Here is a 27,656-nt window from a genome sequence, read left to right on the forward strand (position 1 = left end):
AAAAAATTAAAATTAAAATTAAAATTAAAAAAAATAAAAAGAAAGAAAGCAGGACACCCTTCCTCTCCCCAGGGAAACATTAACCTTTCATAACATCCAGGGATCCTCCCGTCTCACAACAGTTGTTTCATTTATTTGTTAAATGGCTATGTGTTTATTCCGTTCACCTCTGAGCCACCATTATGAGGAAGGTGAAATAGATCAGCAAATCTTCATTTGGCGGATGGGGAAACTAAGGCCCACATCAGTAAAGAGATTTTCCCAGGGCCACACCGCTGGTGTTAGTGCCCCAGTCTCCTGACTCCCAAAACAGGACATTGCCGATCCACCAGTATTCACAGCCAAAACGAAGAGTCTGCCAGAGGTCCCAAGTTGTCTGAGGAAAACAATGTGTGTGGCCAGCAAGGTAACATCGGGGACACATATGCTCTCCTGGTCTCCCGTGAGGGGAATCTGGGAGAACAGGCCCAATTCACCGAGTGAACCACTTGGAACTGCCCCTCCTGCTGCGCTGGCCACTGGGCCAGCCTGGGCCCAGCTAGCTGTCCCATCCCAGGGGTGCCAAGCTTACATTTGAATAAGACATGACACCTTAGCTCCAATTCCTCTACCTCTGGAGGTGTAGGAGTTTGGGAGGCCAGTGATTTGGCCCTGTTCTAACCTCACTGGGAATTAACCAAGCTTGATTCTTAAACATGTTAACTGTGGCTACACTGACAAGAATGAAGCCCTACAAGTCTCAGCTTCCCCAGTCCCCAGACCTAGCGGGCCTCAACGCACAGGAGCCTGTTATAAGAGGCACTATGCTTGCATTCCTGAGGTGGGCCTTTTTTGTTGCAGACGCTAGGACTGCAGCATCCAAGCCCATTTAGAGGGAATAGTGGCAGGTAGGAGTGAGGGTGGAGAGAAAGGGCTCTTTGGTCAGAAGTTTAATAAGAGGTCATGCCTCTGCTCTGGTACCAGGAAACCTGGAGTCCTTGACTGGGGGCCGCGGAGGTTGGAAAATGGATTTGCCTTCCTGACTCTGCTGTGCTGAGTGGGCAGCAGTCTGATATGGGCTCTGATGACCCACCACCTGGCAGCCAAAGCGCGTTCAGATCCACGATTTCACTGCATCCTCCAAATACCCCCAGTGAAGCAGGTCTTTTACAGGAGACAAAACGGAAGTCCGGACAGGTGAGTAAATTTCCTGAAGCCACAGAGTGTCAGAGTCTGAACATAAGCTTGGAAACTCTTCGCACAGCAACACGGGTCTGGGATTTTGTCTCAGAAGGTGTAAGAGGGCCCATTGCTCTTCAGATTCCTGCTGCCCTCCTGCCCCTGTCTGTCACCGCAGTGTAGGGGCTTTTGAGGAAAATAGGGCACAGAGCTTCCCTTCCTCTTAGGTTGAGGCTGGCTGAGAGGTCCTCCTTCCTTTTAATCTGGGAGGATTCTAGGGAAGGAGTTAGAAGTTCATCCTCAACTAGAAAAACTAAGGCAGACCTGATAAAGATCAACTGTTCTCTTTGGCTGGTTGAGCAAGAAAAGCCTCGCTCTAGATAGTTTCCCAGAGTCAGGGTCCAAGTTGAACAGCTTTCAGTTCACCCCATCGCCTTCCATCATAAAGTAATTTAGATTAGCCACAGACCCAGGGGATAGTGAAGGCCATTGTGTTTATTCCCTGGCCTCATGGTTCTGACCCTTGCACAAGGAGAGATGTTTCTGCCCTCCCTCATTCCTCTGATAATGGCGTGACTCATATTTTCTCCCCCTGGGGGCCCTAGTGACCCACTGCAATGTGATCATTAATAGGGGAAGAGGAGGCCGAAACTGGCTTCTTGGTGGAAAGACAAACTCCAGCTTTCTGCGAGACCTGCATTCAGCCAGTCAAACATTCGGCCAGCTCTCTAGCCGGCGAGCTACCAGCCGGCCCACACTAACTGCGCTCTCATCTGGTGGCAGGCAATGTGCTGAAGGCTTTGAGGGTGACAAGGGTGAACAAGGTAAAATCTGTGCCTCGTAGGAGGTGGCAGTTGATCTAAGGGAGACATAAGACATGCACACCTACCTGTGGTACCAGGCGCGATATGGTCTGTCCTGTGAGAGATAAGGAAAAAGTGCCGTAAGATGGGGTGCGTCAGGGGCTAGTTAAAAACGGTTTGTGAATCCCTTCAAATCCCAGCCCATAGCAAATGAGGGTCTGGCACTGCTTGAGCTTCTGGGGGAAGGACGATCAAAAGAAACTGCTTCCTCCAGCTGAAGGACCATGGGAAATAGAGAAATAGGGGAGAGGGCAGTGCTAAGGTGGAAACAGGGCTGCACTGCACAGCGAACCTAGGAGCTCCTTGAGTTTTCCCTCACGGGACACCCTAAGTGGCTCTAACGGCAAGAGTGACACTGGGGCTCAGCCCCTCCCCCCTCATCTCCTTCTCCTGGGCAGGGCTCCCGGAAACTGCTGGGGGCAGCAGAGGCTGTGCCCATCCAGGTAACCTGAGGCCTTTTGGCTCTGGAACAGAGGACAAACACAGACGTGGGAGAAGGGAGAGAGGAGAGAGGAGGGGCCCAGTGCTAAAGGAAGCCAAATGAGGCCTCGCAGGGTCAACTGTTCTCTCCCACTCAGCCCTAGGCTCGCGGACGGGGTATTCTTTCGTGCCTGCAGCTGCCCACTCCGGGACATGCAGGCCCCGGGCTGGGAAGGCCATGGGCTCCTCCTCAACTGGCTGAGGCCTGGCCTTCGCCTAGCCTGGTCTCGCTGCCTGGGCGAGCGGCTCCCAGCTTTGATGAGAAGTTATGTTATCTCAACGGGAAGGAGGCGGGGGAGACCTCGAACAGGAAGTCCAGCAGGTTATCTCTCTCTTTGGCCCTAAGTGATGGCTCCCCACACGCTGTGATGTGATCACTGATAAAATATTAACAGGCTGTTATCAGGCACAGCAATACAGAAGCTGTCACCTGATTACCCCTCCACCTCACACAACCTACTACCTTCCTGAGAATTGCAGCTCAGGGTTTCCTAGTTAAAACTTGCCTACAGTTCCCTGCTCTAGGCCTCACTTCTCCACAAGACAAGCAGGAGTCTCTTAGGGTTTGATGAAGCAGGAAGTCACCATACAAAAGGGCAAATCATCAGGTGCTGCTTGTCTGTCATCCTGGATGTCCCATTCCTCCAGAAGAGCGCCCTCTCACCGCTTCACAAGTCACTTCCTAGGAGGGCTTTGAAGAAGTTTCTCTTCGCAGGCATGGCCTCGTGGAGAAAACACTGAGAAAACTCACGTGCTTTCAAACAGATATTAGGGAGTGTAACGGGATGTGAAACTAGATGCCAAATGAGTGTGAGTAGTGTGGCAGGCAACCCAGCGTTTCAGTGGTTAATTCCTTTTCTCCAATAGCACCTTCAGAGTCTGTGATATTTGACAAAGTTCTGTTTGCGTTGCTCAGGAGAAAGGCCAGTCACACCAAAAGTACAAAGAGAAGATGCTCTTGACTTGAATTTGTCTCTGGAATTACCCAACTGGATGCAAGAAGACGGATCGGCAGCCCCACAAAGGGTATCTGATGACACTGTGAAGACCCTGCTCCCTTGGTTTCAAAGGCACTGAACGCCCTGATTAAAAAGCAAGTATATTTTCTGGGAAGAAACATACATTCAGCCACAGATTGACCATTAACGCCAGAATTTGCACTAGTTTCTCAGTTTAGCCCTTGAAGGAGCCAGAGTGAGAAGATGAGTCTAATGAGTTAAAAAAAAAAAAATAGAACACTAATTCAGAGACTACGGACACTGGAATTTGGGGGACCAGGGGACTTCTCTGAGTAACACACACACCCTTCAACTAAATGGTTCAACAGCTTTAAGAATGGAGATGAGGTAGGACTCAAGAGGAAGGCACCAGAGGCACCTCGTGTGGTTAATTTTACTCTTCCATGTGTAATAATAAACCAATATGTTCTCAAGTGTCACTTTCTCACTCCCGAAGAGATTTGCCCAACTCAGCACTGTCTGAGGGGGTGGTGCAAAGGAGCCAGTGAGAACACTCAAAGGCAGAGGCCAACAAGTCCAAGACCTCCTGGAGTGTAAGAATAGGATCTCGGTGGCTGTTTTGATATCAGGAAAGCTGCCAAGTGACAGCCCTGAGTGAAAACCCAGTCAAGAGGAAATGAATTTCCACGTTGTTTAGAGGGATATTCATTACAGAGTGAACGATTTCCTGATCATGAGGGCAGTTAAACATTGTGTGGGATTGTGGCATTTTCTTCCTTGGAAATTCCTATTAGTGTGGGCTGGCTGTAGCATTTTCTTATCAAGAGGTAGAAGACGAGACTGATCGTTTTCAAGATAGTATGGTGTAGTGGGAAAAGAGCCCGGAGGCTCGTTAGCCACACACTCTAGCTGTGTAGTCTTTGGAGAGTCACTTCAATTCTTTACGCTTTAGTTTCCTCATCTGTAAAATGGGGATTATACCTGCCTCTCAGTGTGGTCATGGCATATAGTAGGTCCTCAACAAATGGTGAACTGTATTCTAAGCATAGGTGACCTAAAAAGTCATGCCAAAGTCACACTAAAATGTGTGTGTCTTTGGGGAAAGGAGGCAGACAAAGTATATTTTCTACCACAGATCAGAATCTGCATTAGCAAGGGGATATTCCTTCCCAGGACAAAACTTCTTAAGATTCTTCCCCAAAGTCTGAGTGAATACCTTGAAGATTTTGAATAGGCTTCTACTCATCAGATTCCATTAACAGAAGCCAGGGGCAAAAGAGACTTGAGAAGTTGGAGAGGAAAAGGTGGTGATGGCTCTTTGACCTTCATCCAGATTTGTAAAAATCTGAGGTGGAACAGAATCATAACCCATCACGTCCCACCGCTAGAGAAAAGCTTAGTCCAGGGGAACTGCAAACTAGGCTTAATCTCCCAAACTCAGCAACAAGTGGGGAGATTTCATTAGCCACTTTCCTAATTCATATCCTACGAAGGCTCCATTGTTAAACAGATTTAGAGCAGCCCCCGCTCTTGCTGGCATTCCAAGCCCTTGGTCCATTCTGTTCCTTATGCTCCAAATCGAATAATTCACTATTCCTCAAACCTTCTTGGGCGTTCCCTTATTCACCCCACACCCAGTCTCGTGACTTTACTTATACTATTCCCTACACCTGGAAAACCCTCCCCACACACCTCCACCTTTCCAATCCTTACAGGTTTCCATAGCCCATCTGGAAGATCAGGCCTTTGTGAACACCTTCCTGAGCCTCTGCCTAAAGTCATCTTGCCTGTCCCTGAGGACTCAACTGGCAAATGTATGGAATGTGGCACCCAAACATTTGAACTACTATCTAAAAGTGGGTTGGGGATTTCTGGAGATTCACATCAAAACTTTGGGTTTAGATATAGAGGCAAGTAACAAAACACATTTCTCTTGCAGATTTTATTTTCCATTAGAAAATGAATGCTCTTTATGTCTCACTTAATGACTAAAGCTTTAACATACCCAAGAGTATCTAAGTCAATTCTTTCCAGTTGCGTAGTTTATTATCCTACCACGTGCCCTGACTTTGGAATCAGAAAGTATGGTTCCTGAATTTCTTCTCTGCCTAAGATAATTTATGAGTTAAGGATGTCCTTGTCACCAAGCACAAGTTATTCTTTTGGGGAAATTACACTTGACTTAGCTTGAGCTCACCCCTAGCTTTCCTGAGCATACCCCAGTGCTTTACTCCTAACACAGTACTACAGAAAGAGGTTTTAATGCATAGTACAGAACTCTGAAACATGTTCTATCTGGAGATTACTCTTGGGAACTGAGAGCCTGCCAATTAAGCCCCTCTCTCTAAATTGTTACCCCAGATTATTTGCAGTCACTGGACTTGGGCAAGCAAATCTTCCTGTCCCTTGGGGCCTCAAAGTCTCTGAACTAGTCCTCTGGTAGGTGCCCATGTGTTCATCCAACAAGCATGTACATACAGTTGTCCCTTTGTATCTGTGGTGGATGGGTTCCAGGATCCCCATCGGACACCAAAATCCAAGGATGCTCAAGTCCCTTAGATAAAATGGTGTTCAATTTGCATAAAATCTATATACATCCTCCCGTATACTTTAAATCATCTCCAGTTTATAATACCTAATTCAATGTAAATGCTATGTAAATAGTTGTAAATGCTATGTAAACAGTTGCCTGAATGAGGCAAATTGAAGTTTTGCTTGTTGGAAATTTCTGGATTTTTAAAAAAATCTATTTTTAATCTATGGTTGGTTGAATTCGTGGATGCAGAACTCACAGATTTGGTGGGTTGACTGTACTTGTACTGATTTGCTAACTTGTGCGGGGAACTTACAGGTATACCTCATAGATATTTCAGGTTCAATTCCAGATCACCGCAATAAAGTAAATATCTCAATAAAGAGAGTCACAGGAATTTTTGGTTTCCCAGGGCATATAGACTTATGTTTCCACTATACTGTAGTCTATTAAGTGTGCAATAGCATTATGTCTAACAAAACAATGTACATACCTTAATTAAAAATACTTTATTGATAAGAAATGCTAACCATCATCTTAGCCTTCAGTGAGGAACAGCAAAGATTGTTGATCACAGATCACCGTAACAAATACAATAACAGTGAAAAAGTTTGAAATGTCATGAGAACTACCAAAATGTGACACAGAGACATGATGTGAGCAAATGCTGTTGGAAAAATGACACTGATAGACTTGCTCCACACAGGGTTGCCACAAACCTTCAATTTGTAAGAAAAAAAAAATCGCAACATCTGCAAAGCGCAATAAAACGAGGTAACGAGGTATGACTGTATTTCCTTGAGGTGTGTTCTGTCTGTCCTTTGAAAGAGGATAGCTCCTCTTTCTTCCCTTGAAATAAACTATCACTGCTCTTGGGAAAATGAGCAGAAGATTCCTCAGAATTTTTTTCCCTTTGAGTTCTCATTCTCAAGATCTGGTCTCTATAAACTTCTTCTGATTACATTCTGTAATTTTCAGTATGTTAAAATTGAAATCTAGGGAGCCTCCTTGTGATAATATTCAAATATTTGTGGTAAAGGACACCCATATTCCCTTTCTCCTTGATAGCCTAATTATCCAAATCAAAGATCAGCTAAAGAGAAACATTAGGCCTCCCATAACCTGTAGCACTTATTGTCTCCAGCTTTCATTTTCAGAATTTAATACCCAGGATTGTTATCTACCTCACTCATACTGTATTTATCCAACCCCTTCTACAAACGAGGCACTGTTTCAGGCTTTTGAGGGAGATGCAGATATGAACAAAAGACAGTTTCCATCATTAACTCGTTCAGTAACAACCATCGATCATCTACTGTATACCAGGTACCATGATAAGCTCTGGGGTACAGTGATTGGCAATAACAGGCGTGGCCCTTCCCCTCATGGAAGTGAGGGAAGACAGAAACTGCGTGTTGTGTTCTCCACTGTATATCACACAGCACACAGTAGGTACCCAATAAATATCTGTTGAATACACGAAATTAAACGGCCAAATATGTGACTGCAAATTGTGAGAAGTGCTATGGATTCCACAAAACAGGAAAAAGTGATAGGATTGGGTAGATAGAGAAAAATGGCTGCTGGGGAAGGCCTGTCTGAGAAAGTTGACACGCTAAGGCCTGAAGGATGAGGAAGAGTCCACCATGCCAAGACTGCAGACACAGCATTCCAAGAGAGGAAGCAGTATGGGGAAAGGCTCTATTTAAGTAAGAGCCTGAACTATTTCTGTGGGAAAAGCACAGTGAGCAAGGGGAAAAGTGAGATATGAAGAAGAGTTGCAGAAGACTAAGTAGAAGAAGCAGGCAGGGCTCTTGTAGGACATAGTAAGGAGTGTGGATTTTATTCTAAGTGCAATGAGAAGTAATGGAAGGGCGTTAAGCAGGGAGTCACATGCTCTGATTTGTTCTTCTTAAAAAAAAATCACTCTGGCTGTAGTGATAAGACAATTGTGGGAACAAGAGTGGAAGCAAGGAACCAGTTAGGAGTTGCAATTACCTATGGGAGATGATGGTAGTGTGGACTAAGGGAGATGTGGTCAAAATGAGCGGAGTCAAGATACACTGTGAAGACAGAATTGACCGACTTTCTGACAGACTGGCTGTGTGGGACTAGAGGAGGAAAATTAAGGATGACTTCCAGGTTTCCAGCTTAAGCAACTGGGTGGGTGGAGGTGCCATTTTCTAAAATGAGTAAAATTGGGGGAAGGAACAGTTCCAGGGTGTGTGTGTCACTGTTTATTTTTAACATGTTTTATTTGAAATGTCTGTGAGACCTAGAAGTGTAAATGTCAAGTAGGCAGTTGAATTTATTTGAACGTGGGGCTTTCTAATGGGGAACACAGGATAAGGACACTCGTGATAAGAGCCTAAGTGACACAAAACTTGCATGTTCAAAGAAAATGTCGTACCTGGCTAGGTTAATCGGAGGAATTTTCAGGAAAATAGGTGATTTTAGAGCCAAAGGAAGGATAATGAAGGAAAATATTCCAGGCAAAGGGGATGGAACACGGCAAAGATGGAAAAGGAGAAAATCTCAAGGCAGGTTCAGAAACTGAAAACTAGTTGAGTTCGGATGGAACACGGTTCGCGTTTGGAATGTTGGAAGAGTCTAGAGAGCAGGGTTGAAGCCAGATGGGAATTGGTACCGCACTCGGCGGGCAACTGAAAGCGCTCGCAAGTCGTTGAGCAGAGGCCTGACTTGATGAGGTCATTAAAAGCAATTTAGTGACAGCGAGTAGAGTAGACTGAATGAATGAGAATTGGAGACAAGGGAGGCCAGCTAAGAATCTGTCAGTTAGGAAGGCATGAGGTAGTAAGGACCTAAATGTTGACTGTGGAAATGAAAAACTGAAGGAGAATTATGATTATGTTAACCTAACAGGATAGCCAGGACGAGGCGCCCACTTCTTTTTTCTTTTGCCTCCACGCTAGGTCATAACCTCTGCTAAGGCTGGGTGACACTTTTCAATCGCTCCACTGCTGCATTTAACTTTGCTTAAAGGGACCTCACGCTGGTAAGGTTTCATTGTAAACAGGTAACAGAGAAGCAGCTCTGGTACTGCCGGGAATGAACTTGCACAGGTAACTCTCACTGGAAGGAGCATTTTGGGGTTGAGGCCACAGACTAGGAAATGGGCTGCGAGTAAGCACAAGTGGAGTTGAGTTAAACTGTTTCCCCTTTGTTCATTTTAAAGCCCAACTGCCTGACCTCCTTCCTACTCTGCTCCACCGCTGACCCGGCACCAGCCCCGCCCACATCATCTCTCTCAGGCTGACTCTCCAATGCTCTGAATTTCCCCCTGCACCACCCTCCCCTCCACATTGTCCCTATCTGTGCAAAGTCCCACCGTTTCAAAGCCCTCATCTGGAGAACAAGTATCCCTGAGAGAATGGCTGAATGTGCTACCCGCCTTCTCAGTAAACTTATATTTAGACAACCAGGGCCTTCCATATCATGCTCTGTCCGACATGAGAGTTCAACGCATGGCAGGCAAGAGCCAGCAGTGAGGCGAGGGAAGGGGGCGGGGCTATCTCTCAGCACTCATTCTACTGGTGAAGCGTGGCTCTAAGCCTCCCCCTACTCCCTTGCAGTCCCACTGGAATATCTATGATGGGCCTCCTTTTTAAAAAGTTCAAGTAAGTTTGGGAGAGTCTTCTGAAGTAACTCTGCAGAGGAGAAATAAAATGACCACCCAAAACATCCCTCCGGACTAGCTAATCCTTTTGCGACTGCTTGATCCCACCTCCTTTTTCTCCATTACTTCCTATTTTTCACTGATGGTATATTTTTATGTGTTCATTGGTCAAAGTCTTTCGAAGAGTATCTTGAACTCTCCGGAGAGTATGCACTATATAAATACAATAAAGAAATGAATAAATAAAATGGCTACTTTTAAAAGAGTGTAAGTTTTACTATTTCTGATAATGTGAGATCTACCCTCACTCAGCACTAGCCTGAAGAGTAGGTAGGAGGTGTATTCTGAGGGATATCAAATAGATCTCGCTGCTCTAAAATACCTCCCCCCCACTACCTTAAATCCCACAGTTGTGCTGATACACATTTTAAAAATTTGAGCCTTGAAGATTTCTTTTTCAAGAATTCCTTATTAAAATGCAAATACCACAGAGGGGGGTGGGTAGGTGGGTCATGATTTAACCTTAGTTCCCTTTACATTAACCCATCACTCCTACCAGACACATTTTTTACATTCCAGCTTTTTCCATGCTTTCTTTCATGTTATTCTTCCAGAGGTAATGCTAAATACAACATAAATTATAAATACAAAAATTACCTTATATTTTCACACAGTCTTTCATTTGATATCTAAATCCAAGCCTACTCATTTTTTAAAAAAATGATTTATTTTTCCAATGTAAGAAGAATAACAGGTTTATTATAGAAAATTTGGAAAGGCAGGAAGATAGGAAGAAGAAAAAAATATCAACCATAGTCCTACCATGTAAAGAACAACCGTTGTTAACTGTGTTGTTATGCCCATTCTTTAAACAAACCTTAGTTTAGCTCCCATTACTGATGTGGTGCCTTCCTTGACCTTCCTCCCCCAGAACTTCTCTATCATGTTTGTACCACTCACTGTACAAGTCAGTTAACCTGGTGTGTGTCTTGTGTTTCCAGCTAGATTGTTAGATCCTTGACGGCTGAAACCATGAGTTATACTTCTTCACTTGTCCCCAAACACCTGGTACATTGGACCCAATATTTGCTGACTGATTTAACCTAAATGAATACAAATCATTTCAGAAAGGATATGAAATAGGCCAAGTATCTGAGTCATGAAAGTTAAAGCTTTCTGGTCACCTGGTTTGGTGACTACTGCTTTTCCATTCCTGGAACTCTTGAAAGCCTATTTAACTAGCCTCTTTCTCCACACCAAGACTGAATAAGAAGCAGACTGATTAAGAGCCAGGATTTACTCAAAGATTCTCCACGTAAGGCAAAAGGGTGAGAGAGAGACTGAGAGAGAGAGACAGAGAGAGAGAGGTGTTCAGAGGGAGGGAGGAAAGAAGAGGGTAGAGAAGGGGATATAGAGTATCTGGTGCTCAATCCAGTATGTGATTTGCCTCCAGCACCGTATACAGGATCCCATCCACTTGTTCTGAGTCAAACCCGATCTCACGAAGCTCCAAGTGAGGGAGGACAGAGGTAAGGAGATAGCTGACGTGGATACGCAGCCGCGTAAGCTTTGCCAAAGCCCTGTATGATGGAGTGAGGGACAGGAGAAGAGATGACATGAAGTCGTTAGCCAACAGAACAAAATGAAGCTCCTTCAAAACGGGCCTACATTTCTCAACAATTACGTTTCCATTAGCTAGAAAGAAAGAAGAAAGCACAATGCCACCAAGCACCGGGAGGTTGGCTGCAGCTCTCTAAGAAGCAATTGCTCAATCCTTGGTGGCCTAGGAATTAATTAAGGCTTCTTCCCTTATCTATGACCAGTAATGGGGGTGGGGGGGGAGGGGTCCTAAGGGAGGCTTCCCATTAGCACTCACAAGCTGATTACTAAACCCTAGTAATTAACCTTTCTAGGTCATCTCCCTCTGGGGTCCGGTAGGAGACCTGAGCCTTCTGCAGCACTTCCAGGTGTGTCTCTGTCTCCTTCAGTTTCTCTTTTAGTTCCTGCTTTTCCTCTTTGGTTCTTTCCAGTTCAGCTTTCAGAATCTGGAACTCAGCTTGGCGATAGCCCATGTGTTTCTTGCTCCAGTACAAGCCTTCCGTCTCCTGGGTACTATAGGTCACCAATTCATGTTGGACTTTCTTGAATTCAGAATGCCAGTGATTCCTCTCCTGTTCCAGCTCCTCCACCTGCAGTCCAAGAAACAGAATTTCAATGACCCCACATACTACTGAAAGCTAAAGAGAGCGCCCCAAATTTTCCTGAATATATTCACCCTGTGATTTCTCTAAACATATTCTACTTATGGACCTTTTCAAACCCCAAATATAGGAGGGAAGCCCATTAGGGTTCACTCCATCTGAGATATACCACAGGATCATTCAATGGCTTATTCTGTTTAAAGGCCACAGAACATGAGATCATTGGAGTTCCATCTCTCTGGTTCCTTGGTTACAATGGCCTCTCATTCCTAGTGGTAAGGTGTTACTCTAACCTTTTGCTGGAACATATTCCTTTCTGCCAAAACACGTTCCAACTTTTCCGTGGTTCTCTTCAGTTCTTCTAGCTCTCTTTGGTTCTTCATCTTTGGTGTATGACGACCTCCACTCTCCTCAGAGCCTCTTCCTTTCTCCACAACAGCTGCAGCAGGAGTTGCAGCAGAGGCCACAGAAGAGTAAGGCACCGGGTTCCAGGATTCAACTGCTTTCCTCCTCTCAGCAAGCTCCTCTCTGTTAAAAGGGATCAGCTGAATGGGAGCTCCTGAATCTCTAACACCTTTTGCAACACCGACAACAGCTACAAAAGGTCCCTTGCTTACTTCCTCCTTGTTTAGGTGTGTGCTGCCTCTGTTAGATTCTTCTGCCACCAATCTTGGCATCTGATCTTCTAATTCTTCAGGGAGCAGGGAGCCCTGGTGTTGGTCTTGGGCCCCTGCATACAGAACTGAGACCTCCCTACTCTGGCTGGTATTCTTGATTGCTTCTGGGTATTCTGGGGAAAGGTATGGTGGTGTGCTTCTCTCAGAACTCGATTTATCATGGCTGTTCTCCCCTTCTGGGTAGGCAACTGCTGCCTCTACCCTCCTGTAAGGGCCAGGCATGGAATAATCTAGAGGAGGTGTTGTCATCTCATTCTGGAGCCTTCTTCGTTTCTCCACAGGTTCCTCACCTAGGATCCATTTGTACTTACTGCAAGAAGAGAAAATTAAATTTTAAGCTGTCACAATACAAGCTAAGTATATTCTTATCCTATGGAGACCCTCTTCAAATTTCCCATATTAAAACTGACTCTAGCTGTTATTCACAGATCATTTCAGATTAGGAATACATCTTTACCCCCAAACCCCAAACCCTTCACTTATGCAATTTGCTGAGACAGCAATGTGTCTTAAGAGAGAGAGTAAATCGGAAGGTATGAAGAGTCAGCATCTGGATATAACAGCGCCAGGCTGACCTTGGTAAGATTTCTGAAAATAGGATTGAAGCTAACCTGACTTAGAAGCTTCCGAAAGGCAAGTAAAGGAAGAAAAACAAAAAAATACACATTCAAAATCCCCTAACACGAGAATGGAAAAAAAGGTCATAAAAAGCCTAGTGGAGTAAGCGGAGGAGACCGAGCCAGCTCGTTAACTTTAAAGTGTCACAAAAACCTTCCAGTATCAATGACTTATGCACATTTTTTATACTGCTATGGAACAACACACAATGCCTTTGCCAGCCAACTGGATTGTGGCTATTGCCCATTATCCACTTGTAAAAGTTAATTAAAACACAGGGCCCTCGTCAGAAACAAAGAAACTGAATTGGCCAATTCAAGTCATTCCCCACTTAGGGCAAAAGAATTCCCCTTTGTCAGGGCAAACAGGCACTCCCTCAGTTCTTCAGGAAAGCCCAGGACAGTGACCTCAAATCACCTTCCATTTGTGGCTGCTATATATACTAACGGTTGAAGGAACTAACAAGAAAACTGATGCCAACGAAATCCACGTGCAAGTTTATATCATGCAGCACCATGGGGCCCCCATTTTTATCCTTGTAACTCTTGTGCTCTCTCTCCAGAAAACCAAGAAATTTCAAGGTGAAAATTAACTTTCAAATTCTCAGTGAGAGGGCTTCCCTGGTGTTGCAGTGGTTAAGAATCCGCCTGCCAATGCAGGGGACACGGGTTCGAGCCCTGGTCTGGGAAGATCCCACATGCCACGGAGCAACTAAGCCCGTGCGCCACAGCTACTGAGCCTGCGCTCTAGAGCCCGCGTGCCACAACTACTGAGCCCACGCGCCTAGAGCCCGTGCTCCGCAACAAGAGAAGCCACCGCAATGAGAAGCCCACGCACCACAATGAAGAGTAGCCCCCGCTCGCCACGATTAGAGAAAGCCCGCACGCAGCAACGAAGACCCAACGCAGCCAAAAATAAATAAATTAATTAATTAAAAAAATTTTTTTTCCAATGAGAAAGAGCCAGGCATGTTACTGGCCACCATATCTCAAGGCTGCTTGTATTTCTCTGCAATTTCTGAGAACATCTGTTAAGACATCTCAAACCTTAGCTTCTTAGAATGCCCTGAATGTTCTTCAAAACTAGTGTTCACCCAGAAATAAAACTGGTCTGTCATCTTAATAGATCTTGTTGTGTCAGCCTTAGGGGGAAAGCAAAAGGACTTAGGGGCTATGTAAGAATGAATGTATCCATCTTTAAACATGCGTAGGGCCACTCTAGGCGGTCCATTTAGCGGTGGTAATGAGGATGATAGTAAAACAAGCAGTTTGCAGGTATAAAGGAAGGGTACATGATACTAGATAGCAACAACAAAGTTTTATGAAAGGCAATTAAAGTCAAATTATCTGCCTTCTCTTCATTTTCCCACCTCTAAGGATTCTGTCTTTAATTATCCTCTCTTCTCTCCCTGCATTTCTTTTTATTTATTTAATTATTTAACTATTTAATTATTTAATCATTCATTCATTTGGCTGTGCCGGGTCTTCGTTGTGGCATGATGCGAACTTGTAGTTGCGGCATGCATGTGGGATCTAGTTCCCTGACCAGGGATCAAACCCGGGCCCCCTGCATTGGGAGCGCGGAGTCTTAACCGCTGGACCACCAGGGAAGTCCCCCTACATTTCTTTCCTTTGGTAATCTCATACAATCTTTTGGCTCTAACTTCTGGAAGATATCTTCCAAGTCATTTTCCCAGCCTTGATCTCCAGTACTGAATTTCAAACTGCCTGTTACACATTTCTTTCTGGAGGTCTCACTGGTATCTCACTCGGTACATATAAAACTGACCTTTCACCTTCACCTTCAAACCTGCTCCCTCTCCCACGTTTCCTATTTGTGTTATTACACCACCAAACTCTCAGTAATTTTATATAGTTCTACCACTATCAATACCCAAGTTCAAGTTCCCATTACCTCTCCTGGACTCTTGCAATGGCCTCCTCCAGTCTCCCCTTGTCACACCTCCAGATCACCCACTGCCAAGTTAATCTTCCTAAGGCATTGCTCTGATTATGTCACCTCCCTATTTGCAATCTTTAGTTATTGTTCCCCACAACATAAAGGTTCAGATGTCTTAGCTTGGTATTCAAGCTTTTCCCTTCCAAAACACAGGAACCATTTACTGAGCACTTACTCTGTGCCAGACAGCTCTTAATGTGTATGGTCTCACCCAATTCTCCCAATAACCCTGAGGGAGGAGGTATTTTAATCTTCATTTTAAAAAGAGGATGCTCAGGCCTAGAGAGATTAAATAACTTTCCGAAGGTCATGTAGCTAGTGAGTGACAGAGCTGGGATATAATTTGGCCCTAGCTTTACTTCTCACTACTTCCCTTCAAAGATACCAGCCAAACAGAATGCCCCACAAATTCTCAGGCTGCTTCTTTTGATCGGAATACACTTCTCCTCCTCAACACTGCAGGTCTTAAGTCCAGTTCAAATGCCACTTCTGAATTCCTATAGCACTTTAGCACTCTCTATATAATATATATTACTTTCTACTGTGTGTGTGTGTGTGTGTGTGTGTGTGTGTATTGCAGGTTTCCCACTAAAGTATAAACTCCTTAACAGAAGGTAGTTTAACTAACTTGCTACATGGAGATGAGGGAACAAAATTTTGCAAATAAGAGGCAATCAAAAAAGGAACTATTATGTTAATGAAAGACAATGTGTGGATTTTACTTACTGGTTCTGTAAATACTCCTGGTTCTTCCCTCTAGGAATCAAATCTTATTCCAGACCTGTATTCACTGATTCAGTAGAGATTAATTTAGGGTTTACATAGCAGGAATTATTTTCCAACTACATAGTTTCTTCTCATTTTCTTTTTTCTTTCAGTCATATTCCTCCATTGGCTGTCTGCAGAGAAGTCAGCTGATATTTTGATAGGGATTGCATTGAGTACTCAATTTGGGGAGTACTGCCATCTTAACAACATTAAATCTGCTGATACACAAACATGAAATGTCTTTCCATTTGTTTAGGTCTTCTTTAATCTCGTTTAACAATATTTTGTAGTTTTCAGTATACAAGTCTAGCTTTAATTTCTGTTAAATTTGTTCCCAGAGATTCTATTTTTGAACCTACTATAAATAGAATTATTTTATTAATTGTTTTAATTTTTGTTGTTCCTTTCAAAGAGCCAACTTTTGGTTTCACTGATTTTCCCTATTGTTTTTCTATTCTCTATTTCATTTCCATTCTGATCTTTATTTCCTTCTTTCTCCTTGATTTGGGTTTAGCTTGCTCTCATTTTTGTAGTTTCTTAAGGTGGAAGTTTGTTACCAATTTGAGATATTTCTTCAACTTTAATATAAGCATTTACAAATATAATTTTCCCTCTGAATACCTCATTAGCTTCAATCCATAATTTTTTGTATATTTTATTTTCATTTTCATCTTAAGATATTTTCTAATTTCCCTTGTGACTTCTTCTTTTACTCATTTGTTATTTTGGAGTGTTATTTAATTTCTACGTATTTGTGAATTTCCCAAATTTCCTTCTGTTGTTGATTTCTAATTTAATTCCACTGTGGTTGGAGAACATCCTTTGTATGATGTCAATCCTTTTAAATTTGTTGAGTCTTGTTTTATGGTCTAACATATGGTCTATCCTGGAGAATATTCCATATGCACTTGAGAAGAATATGTATTATGCTGTTTGGGGGTGAAGTGTTCTGCACATAACTGTCAGGTCCAGTTGGTTTATAGCATTCTTCAACTGTTTTACTTCCTTGTTGATCTTCTACCCATTACTGAAAGTGAGATATTTTTTTTTACATCTTTATTGGAGTATAATTGCTTTACAATGGTGTGTTAGTTTATGCTGTATAACAAAGTGAATCAGCTACACATATACATATATCCCCATATCTCCTCCTTCTTGCATCTCCCTCCCACCCTCCCTATCCCACCCCTCTAAGGTGGTCACAAAGCACCGAGCTGATCTCCCTGTGCTATGCAGCTGCTTCCCACTAGCTATCTATTTTACATTTGGTAGTGTATATATGTCAATGCTACTCTCACTTCGTCCCAGCTTCCCCTTCCCCTTTCCCCGTGTCCTCAAGTCCATTCTCTACATCTGCGTCTTTATTCCTGTCCCACCCCTCAGTTCATCAGAACCTTTTGTTTTTTAGATTCCATACATATGTGTTGGCATATGGTATTTGTTTTTCTCCTTCTGACTTACTTCACTCTGTATGACAGACTCTAGGTCCATCCACCTCACTACAAATAACTCAGTTTCGTTTCTTTTTGTGGCTGAGTAATATTCCATTGTATATATGTGCCGCATCTTCTTTATCCATTCATCTGTCGATGGACACTTAGGTTGCTTCCATGTCCTGGCTATTGTAAATAGTGCTGCAATGAACATTGTGGTACATGTCTCTTTTCGAATTATGGTGAAAGTGGGATATTAAAGTTTCCAACTATTATTGTTAAATTATCTGTTTCTCCCTTCAATTCTGTCTGCTTTTGCTTCATGCATTTTGGGGGTTCTGTTGTTAGGTCCATATATGGGTATAATTTTTATATCTTCCTAATGGACTTTATCAATATGAAATGTGCCTCTTTATATCTAGTAACATTTTCTGTTTAAAGTCTATTATTCTTTCTGATATTAGTATAGCCACTCTAGCTCTCTTATGGTTGCTATTTACATGGTATGTCTTTTTTCATCTTTTTATTTTCAACCTATTTGTACCTCTGAATATAAAGTGTATAGATATTATATTTGTATATGTTAAAAAAATCCAATTGGATAATCTCCATCTTTTGATTGGATTGTTTAATCTGGTCACATTTAATGATATTACTGTTATGTCAGAATTGACGTCCACTATTTAGCTTTCTGTTTTCTGTATGTGTCATGCCTTCTTTGTTTCTTTCTTCCTCTACTTTTCCTCTTTTCATGTTATGTGCATATTTTCTAGTTTAACATTTATGAATCTAACAATACATTACTACAATTATTACTTTATGTAATGTTATGCCTTTTGAGGAAGCTAAGAGAAGAAAGTGGAGCAAGGACATATTTATAATATTTATAGAGTTTGTTAAATCAACCTTCTTTTTCCATTTTTAATTTTCTTCACTTCTTACTGTGGATCTGAGTTACCATCTGGTGTTATTTCCTTACTCTAATACAGCTTTGCTCCCACCCACTTCTTTTATGCTGTTATCGGCAAATATTTTACATCTATAGACAAGCCCAACAATAAAATTATATTCATATATAAAATTATATACAAATATATACACATATATATGTATAATTAAATATATATATAATTGTTTATGCAATTATTCTTTAAATCAGTTAAGAATAGAAAGAGGAAGAAATATGCCACTGTATTGTCTTTTATAATTAATTACAGTTACCACTGCCAGTACTCTGTTTTTTCATGCAAATTTGAATTACTATTTGGTGTCACTTGCTTTCAAGGTGAAGAACTCTTTTTAGTATTTCTTGTATGCAGCTTTGCTAGAAACACATTCCATCAGCTTTTGTTTACATAAGAATGTACTTATTTCACCTTCATTTTCTTTCTTTTTTTTTTTTTTTTTTTTTTTTTCAGCACCAAATTATGAATTTATTTTTAGCCTCATTGGGTTGGTTGATTTTGTGTCTCCTTAGCTTTATCTTTTCATCTAACTTTCTCACCTACTTCTACTTTGTGTATAACCATAAGTCATTTTACATCCTTTTTGGAAAAAATTTTATTTGTACTCAGTCGCTAGCACCCAAATAAATAAATAAACCAAAGCCCCCACAAACTTTGTAGAACTCCAAAAGCATTTTAATATGCCCTCCTATGCGGTAAGGTTAACAAATGAAGTGAAATAATGGTTGTGACCACTCCCTGGTAATAGTGGCAAAACCTCGATGATAATTCTAACATACAGAAAACGGCACAACTGTTAAAAGCTACAAACCTTGGTGTTCAGAAGAGCACTTACCTACAATGGAGCCATGAAGGCTAAAGTGACCTTTTTGGTGATTCCTTGCTACTCCCCACCCCTGCTCCCCATTTACCTAAGGCACAGTGTAGGTTTTGCAAACCTAATTATTCAGGTCCTAATTAAGTCAAAAATTGACTGTTAGTCAAATATTTGTCAGTTAAATGACACAAAGCGATGACAAGTGTTTACTGAACTAAAATGAACTGCTCTACAATGTTGCACTTAAGCAGCTCCTCTGAGTCCAAATGGTACTTCCAGATCTCAGCTGTTCTACTTAGAACACTGGAGCAGTTGGTTAACCAGTTAAAAGTCTCACATATGAGCATCTAAACTCCCATTAAAGCAAAAATATCATCAATGTCGTCTGTCCCCTTAGTGATTCCTGATGTATTATGTTTATTTATTTGCATCATTGTCCAAGAATCAGTTTCATTTTCATTGCTTTCTATAAGATTTTCATGAATTTGTTTCTCCTTAGTTTGTATGACAGGACTTGAAACTCTTCTACTCAACACTTGCTTATTGTTAGGGTAGAGATCAGGTGTACGAACTGTAGGGTGTGAGAGTCTCCCTTTAATGATATCGGTAGCACTCTGAGTCCCTTGAGGGGGCTGCTGGGTTTCCTTTAAAAGAGTCGACTGCAACTTTCTCTGTGGTTTCCTTCGTTTCAATGAAAATTTATTCTGTGATCTTCTTTGTCTCAGATGATCCTTCAAAGTTTTGCTACCTGAGCCATGAAGAAGGCAGTTGCAAATTGATGTTTTTATGCACTCTAGTTTCTTTGGCAAACTGAATAGCTTTGTGTTTCAGCTGTTTGCAGAAAGCCCTCACGTCAAATTCTGATGACTTTTCTTTTAAGATTTTCTTATTCTTTACTGGCTGTCCAAGATCCACATTATTCTGAATATTGATCTTCATTTGTTTAGCTTTTTTGGAAATTCCAAGTAATGGTTCTTCACTGGACCTCTGTGATCGCTCTTTTGTTAAAAATAGTTTATTTAGCAGTTTAGTTACTCCTTTAGCTGCAAAAGCTGTAGGCATTTTTTTCTTAAAGATTTCAAAGTAGGGCTCTCCTAAAAATTCAGCAATATCAGAAGGAAAGGTAAAACCTTTGAAGTAAGGCAATGGTTGAATCCTGGAGACCTCTTGAAGTAATCCAAACAATGGCTCATATAAAGAAACCAGCCTTTTTAAAACATCTTTATAGAGAACCCATAACCTGCTCACCAGCCCAACCATCACAAGGTTTAAAATAATGAATTCTTGCAAACCTAGATGTTTCACAGTCAAGATAAATGTCTTGCAGCAACAGTCCAACAAGCGAAGTAGCAACTTGCAGGCTCCCAAAATCTTCATCAACACCAGTTCCACCACTGGTTGGCTAGGGATGACACACGCTTTGGTATTTACAGGTTGATTTTCATTAGAAGAAAATGACTCAGAGAGATCTTGAATTGAACCTTCCAAATTCATGTTTTTCAAGCGTTTTAAACATTGTTCAACCTGTTTGAGGGCCAAATGGGGCTTGTGGCGGCCCATTCTGTTGTGATTGCTGTAAAGGACTGCACATAATACATCTGTTTCTGCATCTAAGATTTGGCTCTTCAGTGACAGTGTAACGAGACAGCATTCTTTAATTACAGCCAGCGCCGCGCCGGGGTCCTGTACGATCACTGCGCTGCGGCTCCCCGCCTTAGGGATCCTCACGCGGTTCCACGGTTCCGGGCCCGGCAGCAGCGCAGCCATCTTGGGAGGCAGGAGAGGGACTCACCTTCATTTTCTAAAAATAGTTTTACTGGATTTATGATTCCCGGTTAAAAGTCTTTCTTTAAGTACTATGAATATGTTATCCCACTGCCTCCTGGTTTCCATTGTTTCTGATGAGAAGCCAGATGTTAATCTTACTGGGGTTCTCTTTTACATGATGAATATTTTTCTCTTCCTGCTTTCAAGATATTCTCTTTGCCTTTGGCTTTCAATATTTTCACTGCATAGCTGTAAATCTCTTCGAATTTATCCTATTTTGAGTTACTTGAGCTTCTTGGATGTGTAAATTAATGTTTTTCATCAAATTTGGAAAGTTTTCAGCCATTATTTCTTTGAATATTTTTTATACCTCTTTTCCTCCCTCTCCTCTTCTTCTTGTACTCCTAATCTGCATATGTTGGTGTACTTAATGATGTCCTACATTTTTCTGAGGCTCTTTTCATTTTTCTTCATTCTTTTTTCTCCCTATTCTTCAGACAGCATAATCTATAATTGCTATATCTTCAAGTTTGCTGATTCTCCTGCCAACCCTAATGTGCTGCTGAGTCCCTTTAGTGAAATGTTCACATTAGTTAATTGCACGTTTCACCTCAAGAATTTCCATTTGGTTCTTTCAAAAAATAAATTCTGTCCCTTTATTAATATTCTGCACTTGATGAAACATGGTCTCCTTTAGTTCTCTGAACATATTTATAATGGCTGCTTTGAAGTCTTTGTTGGCTAAATCCAACATCTGGGTCTCTTTAGGAGCAGTTTCTATTACCTGCTTTCCCCCTACCCCTATGTACAGGTCACACTTTCCTGTTTCTTTGCATGTCTCATAATTTTTTGTTGACAATTGATATTTTAGATAATAACAGTATAGCAACTCCCACTTCCCTGAGTGGTTGTTGCCATTGTTTGCTGGGTTGTTTTTTTAGTGACTTGGCTGAAGTGACTCTATGAAATTTGTTTCCCCTGTAGTATGCTGAGTATTCTGCTCAGATTTATTCTTGATTTTTATCTTTTACCTGGCAATCTAGGAGTTACCCTGAGTCAGCATAGGCCAAAGGTTATAATTAAGCCCTCTTAGCCAGTTAGATTTTTACCCTTTACCGCTGGATATATGTGTGGCTTGGAGGCTGCTATCACAGTTCAAGGAATTCATGTTTCTACCCCACATTCAGCCAGGTAGCAGTAGCTTGGATTTTCCCTCTCCAATCACCTCTGACCCCTGGGTCAGAGTAGCTTACTGTTCATCCAGTGGTTGATTAGAGGCTGTGCTTAAGTCCCTAGTACCAGTGAGGCTCCTGCTCTCTGTTGTTTGATCTGTGTGAAGCTTGGGGACTGCATTCAAGTCCACCTTGTGTCCTGAATGAGTGCGGTCTTGTGCTTATGCACAGCCTTCCTAAACGCCAGGGTTGACTATGATCCCAGGAGTGCTCTTCTTGGCTATCTTTTTGCTTGGTTCTCTCTGTTACCAAACTTATGATTATGCAGCCATTTTGCTTGTTGTAACTTGCATCAAGGAGCTATGAGTGCCCTCTTAATTGTTCGCCACTAAGATTTCCATTGTTTGTGACAATGCCCTTAGGAATGGAATTCTTCATGATCTGTTCCACACAAAGTCAGTTCTCCCTAAGCAGAACCTCTATGCCACTGTGCAAGAGCCAATGGCAGGGACATTCAGTGGTCCACTCTCTAAGAGGGAAACCTTTTCTTTACAAATGGGTGCTGGGATGGTTTTTGGCTTGCTCCTTCTGGCATGAACCTCTGCCCTATAAGTAAGCTAGGGCTGGAGCAATAGGAGTGCAGGATTGTCAGCATGCTGTCCCTAGGTGAGTGTTTCCACCCTTTGAGTGGGGGCTGGGTGGGGGAAGAGAGACCCAGTCCTCCTGAGTCTGCTTGGAATAGAGCTCCCACAAGACAGACCTGGGGGATATGAGAAATGTCAGAGGCCTAACCTCCCAGGTGAAACCATAGCTCTAGACAAGGAGCTAGGAAGAGAGGGAGCCCCCAACTTCTTGACCACACCTACCTGGATTACAGCTTCTTGAGTAGTTACATAGCTTGGAGGGGGATGAGAGCAGGTGAATGCCAAAGACTCTTGCTGTTCTTTCTGAGATTTAATAGATTTTCTTGAATGAATGTTTCTGTACTTGCTGTATGCCCCTAGGACAATTTCTAGGAACTAGGAATGATTGCTTTGTTTTGTTTAATAATTTTTTCCAGTTAAATGGGTACTTGTTGATGAAAGAGTTCATCACACTACTCATTTTGCCATTCTGGAAGTCCTTCTCAAAGATCATATTTTAAAATGTTAATACTGGCTCTTGAATCAATCTTATTCATTTGCAAAACTGTTTTTCTATTTCTACCTCATGTTTGTTGTTTCAAATATTCCTTTAACTATATTAGAATGTCTTCCTCCTCTCCTTCCACCATTACGATGTAATTTGGATTTTTTTTGGTTATCCTTTTAAAACATGAAATAATTAGCCTTTGACATATAGCTTACTCAAAGGTTCTCTAAATATCTAAATAAATTACAGCCACTAATTCTCACCTTTGTCTGTATGCTTATGGCTACTTTAGACCTCAGTTTATATCACTCATATGAAACCTAGCATGTACCAGGGATGTTTACATATATAACTCTGAGTACCATAAGCTCCTTCATCTTTGATTCCATCACTGCCTTAGAACACTGCTTTCATATAGTAAGCACTCAAATGTATGAAGAATGAATAAACAGAAAGGGGACTATTTCCTTTAACAGATATAAGCTGTCTTCCCCTCAAAGGTTATGCTTGCTTACATACTAGCTAAACTTACTCTTTATTGCAGGTCTTCCCCTCCCCTTGCTAGATTCGTGAGACTCACAGAGCTGTTTCCAATGACACCTCTGGAACACCTTCTAGGTCTTATAACCTACTCCACTAGAAATTTTTAAAACACACTTGGATAGTGTAGGCTTTATTTTATCTAGAGTTAAAGAGCTGTACTACATGACCCAAGGACCCTTATCAGCTTCAGGTTTCGATAACGAAGGAGACTTTTGCAACCCTTGACAACTTATTATTTCCTTAACATGGTTTTAACAGAAAACCTTGTATATTGTATTAAACTCTTGGGCACCTTAATTTTCCTCTATAAAATTTGAATCCCCCTATATGTGTAGCTTGAAAGGACATATCATTTACTGACCTTACATAAAACATATGACATTAGCATCATCGATTATCACATATCTCTTGAAAGAACACTATTCTTGAATTAAAATTACACGTAAATAGTCAAAGTACTTTGCCTGTCCTCCAGAGCCAAAACCCAACTCTGGATACAGCAGTTCTATAAAGACCCATATAGAAATCCTAATTAAGACTGATGAAGTATGCCACCCAATGGATGTACTGCCATACTGCAATCATAAAATACACACATACATAGGTTAGCATTTGTTATCTCCTCCAGGTTACCAAAATTCACTAGACAGTACCAAAAGAAACACTGAAGAGAAAGGAAAAGTGGTCACAGAAGGGAAAGGACAGCCTTCAAAAGCAATGACACCCTGATGCTCCAGTGGCAATTCTGATACATGACCATCTCAAGGAGATCGAGGTAGAGAGGTAACAATGTGCTTCGAAAAAACACAGCACTTTACTGTACACCCCTCCCAACTGAAAAGGGGAGTTGGAAAACTGTGGATGGAAACAGTAGAATTAGACTCAAATCCCTGAGACCGACTAGGCTATATTTCTTACTCCCTTGCTGCATAGTTCTATCTCAGAAATAGCTCCTTCAATATGACTCGATTCAACCATTAGTTACTGAGTACCTACTCTCTTCCAAGGCACTATTCTTGATGCTTTCATACAGATTCTCACTTAATTCCTTTAGAGTTCTACTAGTTTTTCTCCTAACAACAGTTTACTTCTCCTTGAGACTTTTTGTTCATGCTCGGGGTGACATGGGGTTCTTTCAGTATCTACAGGGCTTAACTGTGGAAGAATCACTGAAGAGGGGACGTGCGCACATAAAGAGATGTTTGTCTAGGTAAGAAGCTGAAAAGACCCACCTAAGAAGCAAGAAAGAAGGAAAGGAATCAGTAACGTTGGCAGGGGCGGGGGCAGGAATCATTTTTACCCTATTATATATTCCATTGCTTTTTTCCTACAGTATGTTAAGAAAATATCCAAACTGAAAAGGGTTAATGAAAACTTCACAACCTACTATTTAACAGTCATATTATTGAGGACTATAGAAGTTTCTACTGTTAGAGAACAACTCTGTACCTTCCCTATGGCTTGGCCCTGCCCGAAGTGAGAAGCACAGTGACGAGGAGAAAGCAAGTCATAAATAGCAGTCCTGAGTTCCAGTCTCATGGCAGCATAGGGGCAGTCATACCTTTTAGTGCTTCAAATATTCCCGATATTTAAGAAAATTTCTGTTGTAAAGACTAACAAAATAATATTGATAAGGTGCTAGAAGATGAACAAGTAAATCCCAAGACTAAACTTATACTAAAAATTTACCCTAGGAAACAATGAACTAGAAGGCTTACCTAATGGCACAAACTTCTAATACTTATTTTTATATGTGGCCAACATGTGCTAGGCCTATGGGGCTGCACAGGATTTCAATATTCCTAAACTTAAGGAAAGAAACAATGCTTATCTATGTAATGTTACCTTACATTTGTATAGTACATTATGCTTTTCAAAGAGTTTTCATGTCTGTTATTTCACTTACACAATTCCCAACATAATGTGAATATATAATCCATAAAAAAGCATTTGTCAGATGATCACCTCAAAAAAGTAAAAAAAAAAAAAAGATCGACAGACTTGACGTGACAGTTATAATGCTGAAAAATGGGAGATACATGCAACATACAATTCTATCAACCCAAAATGGTGTTTCTCCTTCTGAATTCCATGCCAGGCCTTAGGAAAAACAAAAACATTATAACCATACTAATTTATTTTACAGGAAAACAAACCCTGAGGCTTATTACTGAAGAGAGTCTATGTTTTTTTACCCACCTGGAAAACTGAAAAACACTGGAATCCAGAGGCTTAAGCTGAAGAGAAGGTGTTCTGCTTTCTTCTCCAACAGATGAAAGCCGGCTAGGGCTATCAATTCCCTCATATTCAATCGTCTTATTATTCAAGTCATCCATATCTTGAATAGAAGGGATCTTGAGTGGATTAGTGAATACCTAGCAAAGAAAGAAATAACTCATAAAAAATCCCAATTTCAAACTAAATACCAAAGGATGAGTCAATCCTTCTGATGCTAGGAAAGAACACTTGGCCAAATAAAAACGAACTGTTTCCTACACAAAACAAACAGCGCGCAGTAATGTACACTAGAACACTGACCCCGGGCACGTTCAGTTATAACCTTATCAACTGGACACCAACAGACCTCCCCAACTCACTTATTGGCTCCTAGAGTCATCCCACCCGCAACACAAACCCAGGCCCCCTAGTCACTGTCTAATTCTCTCTTGTGACCCAGTTTAAGGCTGGGTTTTCACTCCTATGAGCTCTGTGATGAGGGAAGGGATGGAGGGAATAAGCACTGCAGCAAGGGTCTGTGCTGGTCTTGGAGAAATGCATGCGAGAGACTAATATATATTCGTATTGCACACACACAGAGACATGCATCTGGGATCTTGTGGGAGAGCCAGCTTATGAAGATAGTATGAATGATGAAGGTGAAGGAGTATAAAGGGGAGGTAAACTGAATGAGGACAGGGCGGTCCCAGGAAATCTCCCAATCTCTAGATCAGACTATTAAGCCAAGACATGAGGGTATGCAACCTGTTTATCAATACACCTGGGTCTTGGTAGGATATCAGAGGAAGAATTAGTATTTAATTGCCTCTATCCTCACCAGTCTGACCTACCCTGACTGAGTGGGTGGAAGGTGAATCTAACATGCTACTAGCAGATATCTCTGGGAAAGAGGGTCAAGAGGAAAATCATGCAGAAAGGCAAGGTTGGGTGGGGAAGATATATGGGTGCTATGGTGGCTGTCAGGAAAGGAGTGTCCCTGAAAGGACGGCCAACCTTATTGCACCCTTCAGCGTCCGGAGCTGGGCAACCATGTCCGAGAGACAGTGCTCCTGAAAATTCAAAACAGCAGAGTCTTTATAAAGCCAGCCAGCCTGAAAGCAGGGATGGGGAGGGGCACAAAGAACCACCCCTTCTTCCCAAGAGGAAGGAGAAAGGAATCACCCCTGAATCCTGGAAGAAAGGAGACTAAGGAAAACCAGACACTCAACAGGAGCAGCCTGTATGAGGATGGAACATAACCCTGAATATTCTGTGACACTGAATGTGACATTCACACTGTCCAGAATCAGTACTGAATCCAAATCTGGGCAATAAATGATTTGGCTTTTCTATTTTTGGTGATCTGAACATCAGTAACAGCAGATCAAAGCAAAATCAAAAGATTCAGTGAAAAAAAAGACCACCAGAACAACTGGCTTGTTATTTCTATGCAGCTTTCAAGAGTGCTGCTTCCTTCAACCTATGTCCTCTGTTGGGGAAAATTTTGTGTAAGAAAAGCAAGAGGGTGGACTGTCTCTCACCTGGTGGCTCTCACTTTCCACTGGTACCTTCTTCTTCTCAACAGTTTGATCTCTAGGAGAAGATAAAAGGGCTATTTAGTTCACTCATGAAATTTCTCAGTCTGAAATGGATTACCAATTATAGACTTAGGTTATAATGTTCCTTCTAAACTAGAAATAGTGTGAGCCTTGTTGAGTAACTAAGTGTTCCTTCCTGAACTCTGCTACTGAAGAGAGA

General features: G+C 41.8%; 2 protein-coding genes across 4 annotated transcripts in view; both read right to left on the minus strand.

The window, feature by feature from the left end:
* Positions 1 to 10,912: 10,912 nt before the first annotated feature.
* MORC4 (MORC family CW-type zinc finger 4) overlaps positions 10,913 to 27,656 on the minus strand; it is a 51,620-nt gene continuing 34,876 nt past the window's right edge. For 2 of the 3 annotated variants that reach the window (XM_057537621.1, XM_057537619.1), the window contains 5 exons: positions 27,440 to 27,491; positions 25,881 to 26,056; positions 12,125 to 12,818; positions 11,536 to 11,819; positions 10,913 to 11,210 (listed from right to left, as the gene is read on the minus strand). In XM_057537621.1, the coding sequence (XP_057393604.1) occupies positions 11,057 to 11,210; positions 11,536 to 11,819; positions 12,125 to 12,818; positions 25,881 to 26,056; positions 27,440 to 27,491 (1,360 nt within the window). In that variant the 3' untranslated portion in view covers positions 10,913 to 11,056. The remainder of the gene's footprint in view (positions 11,211 to 11,535; positions 11,820 to 12,124; positions 12,819 to 25,880; positions 26,057 to 27,439; positions 27,492 to 27,656) is intronic. The other variant, XM_057537620.1, reaches the window with a different exon arrangement.
* Positions 18,905 to 20,851, minus strand: LOC130706241 (nucleolus and neural progenitor protein-like). Its single transcript, XM_057537622.1, is given in 2 exon segments — positions 18,905 to 19,883; positions 19,885 to 20,851. Coding segments are annotated over 2 exon segments (1,419 nt in total). The 5' UTR covers positions 20,836 to 20,851; the 3' UTR covers positions 18,905 to 19,415.

This window comes from Balaenoptera acutorostrata, chromosome X (genome assembly GCF_949987535.1).
Source record: "Balaenoptera acutorostrata chromosome X, mBalAcu1.1, whole genome shotgun sequence".
In the NCBI taxonomy this organism is placed as follows: Eukaryota; Metazoa; Chordata; class Mammalia; order Artiodactyla; family Balaenopteridae; genus Balaenoptera; species Balaenoptera acutorostrata.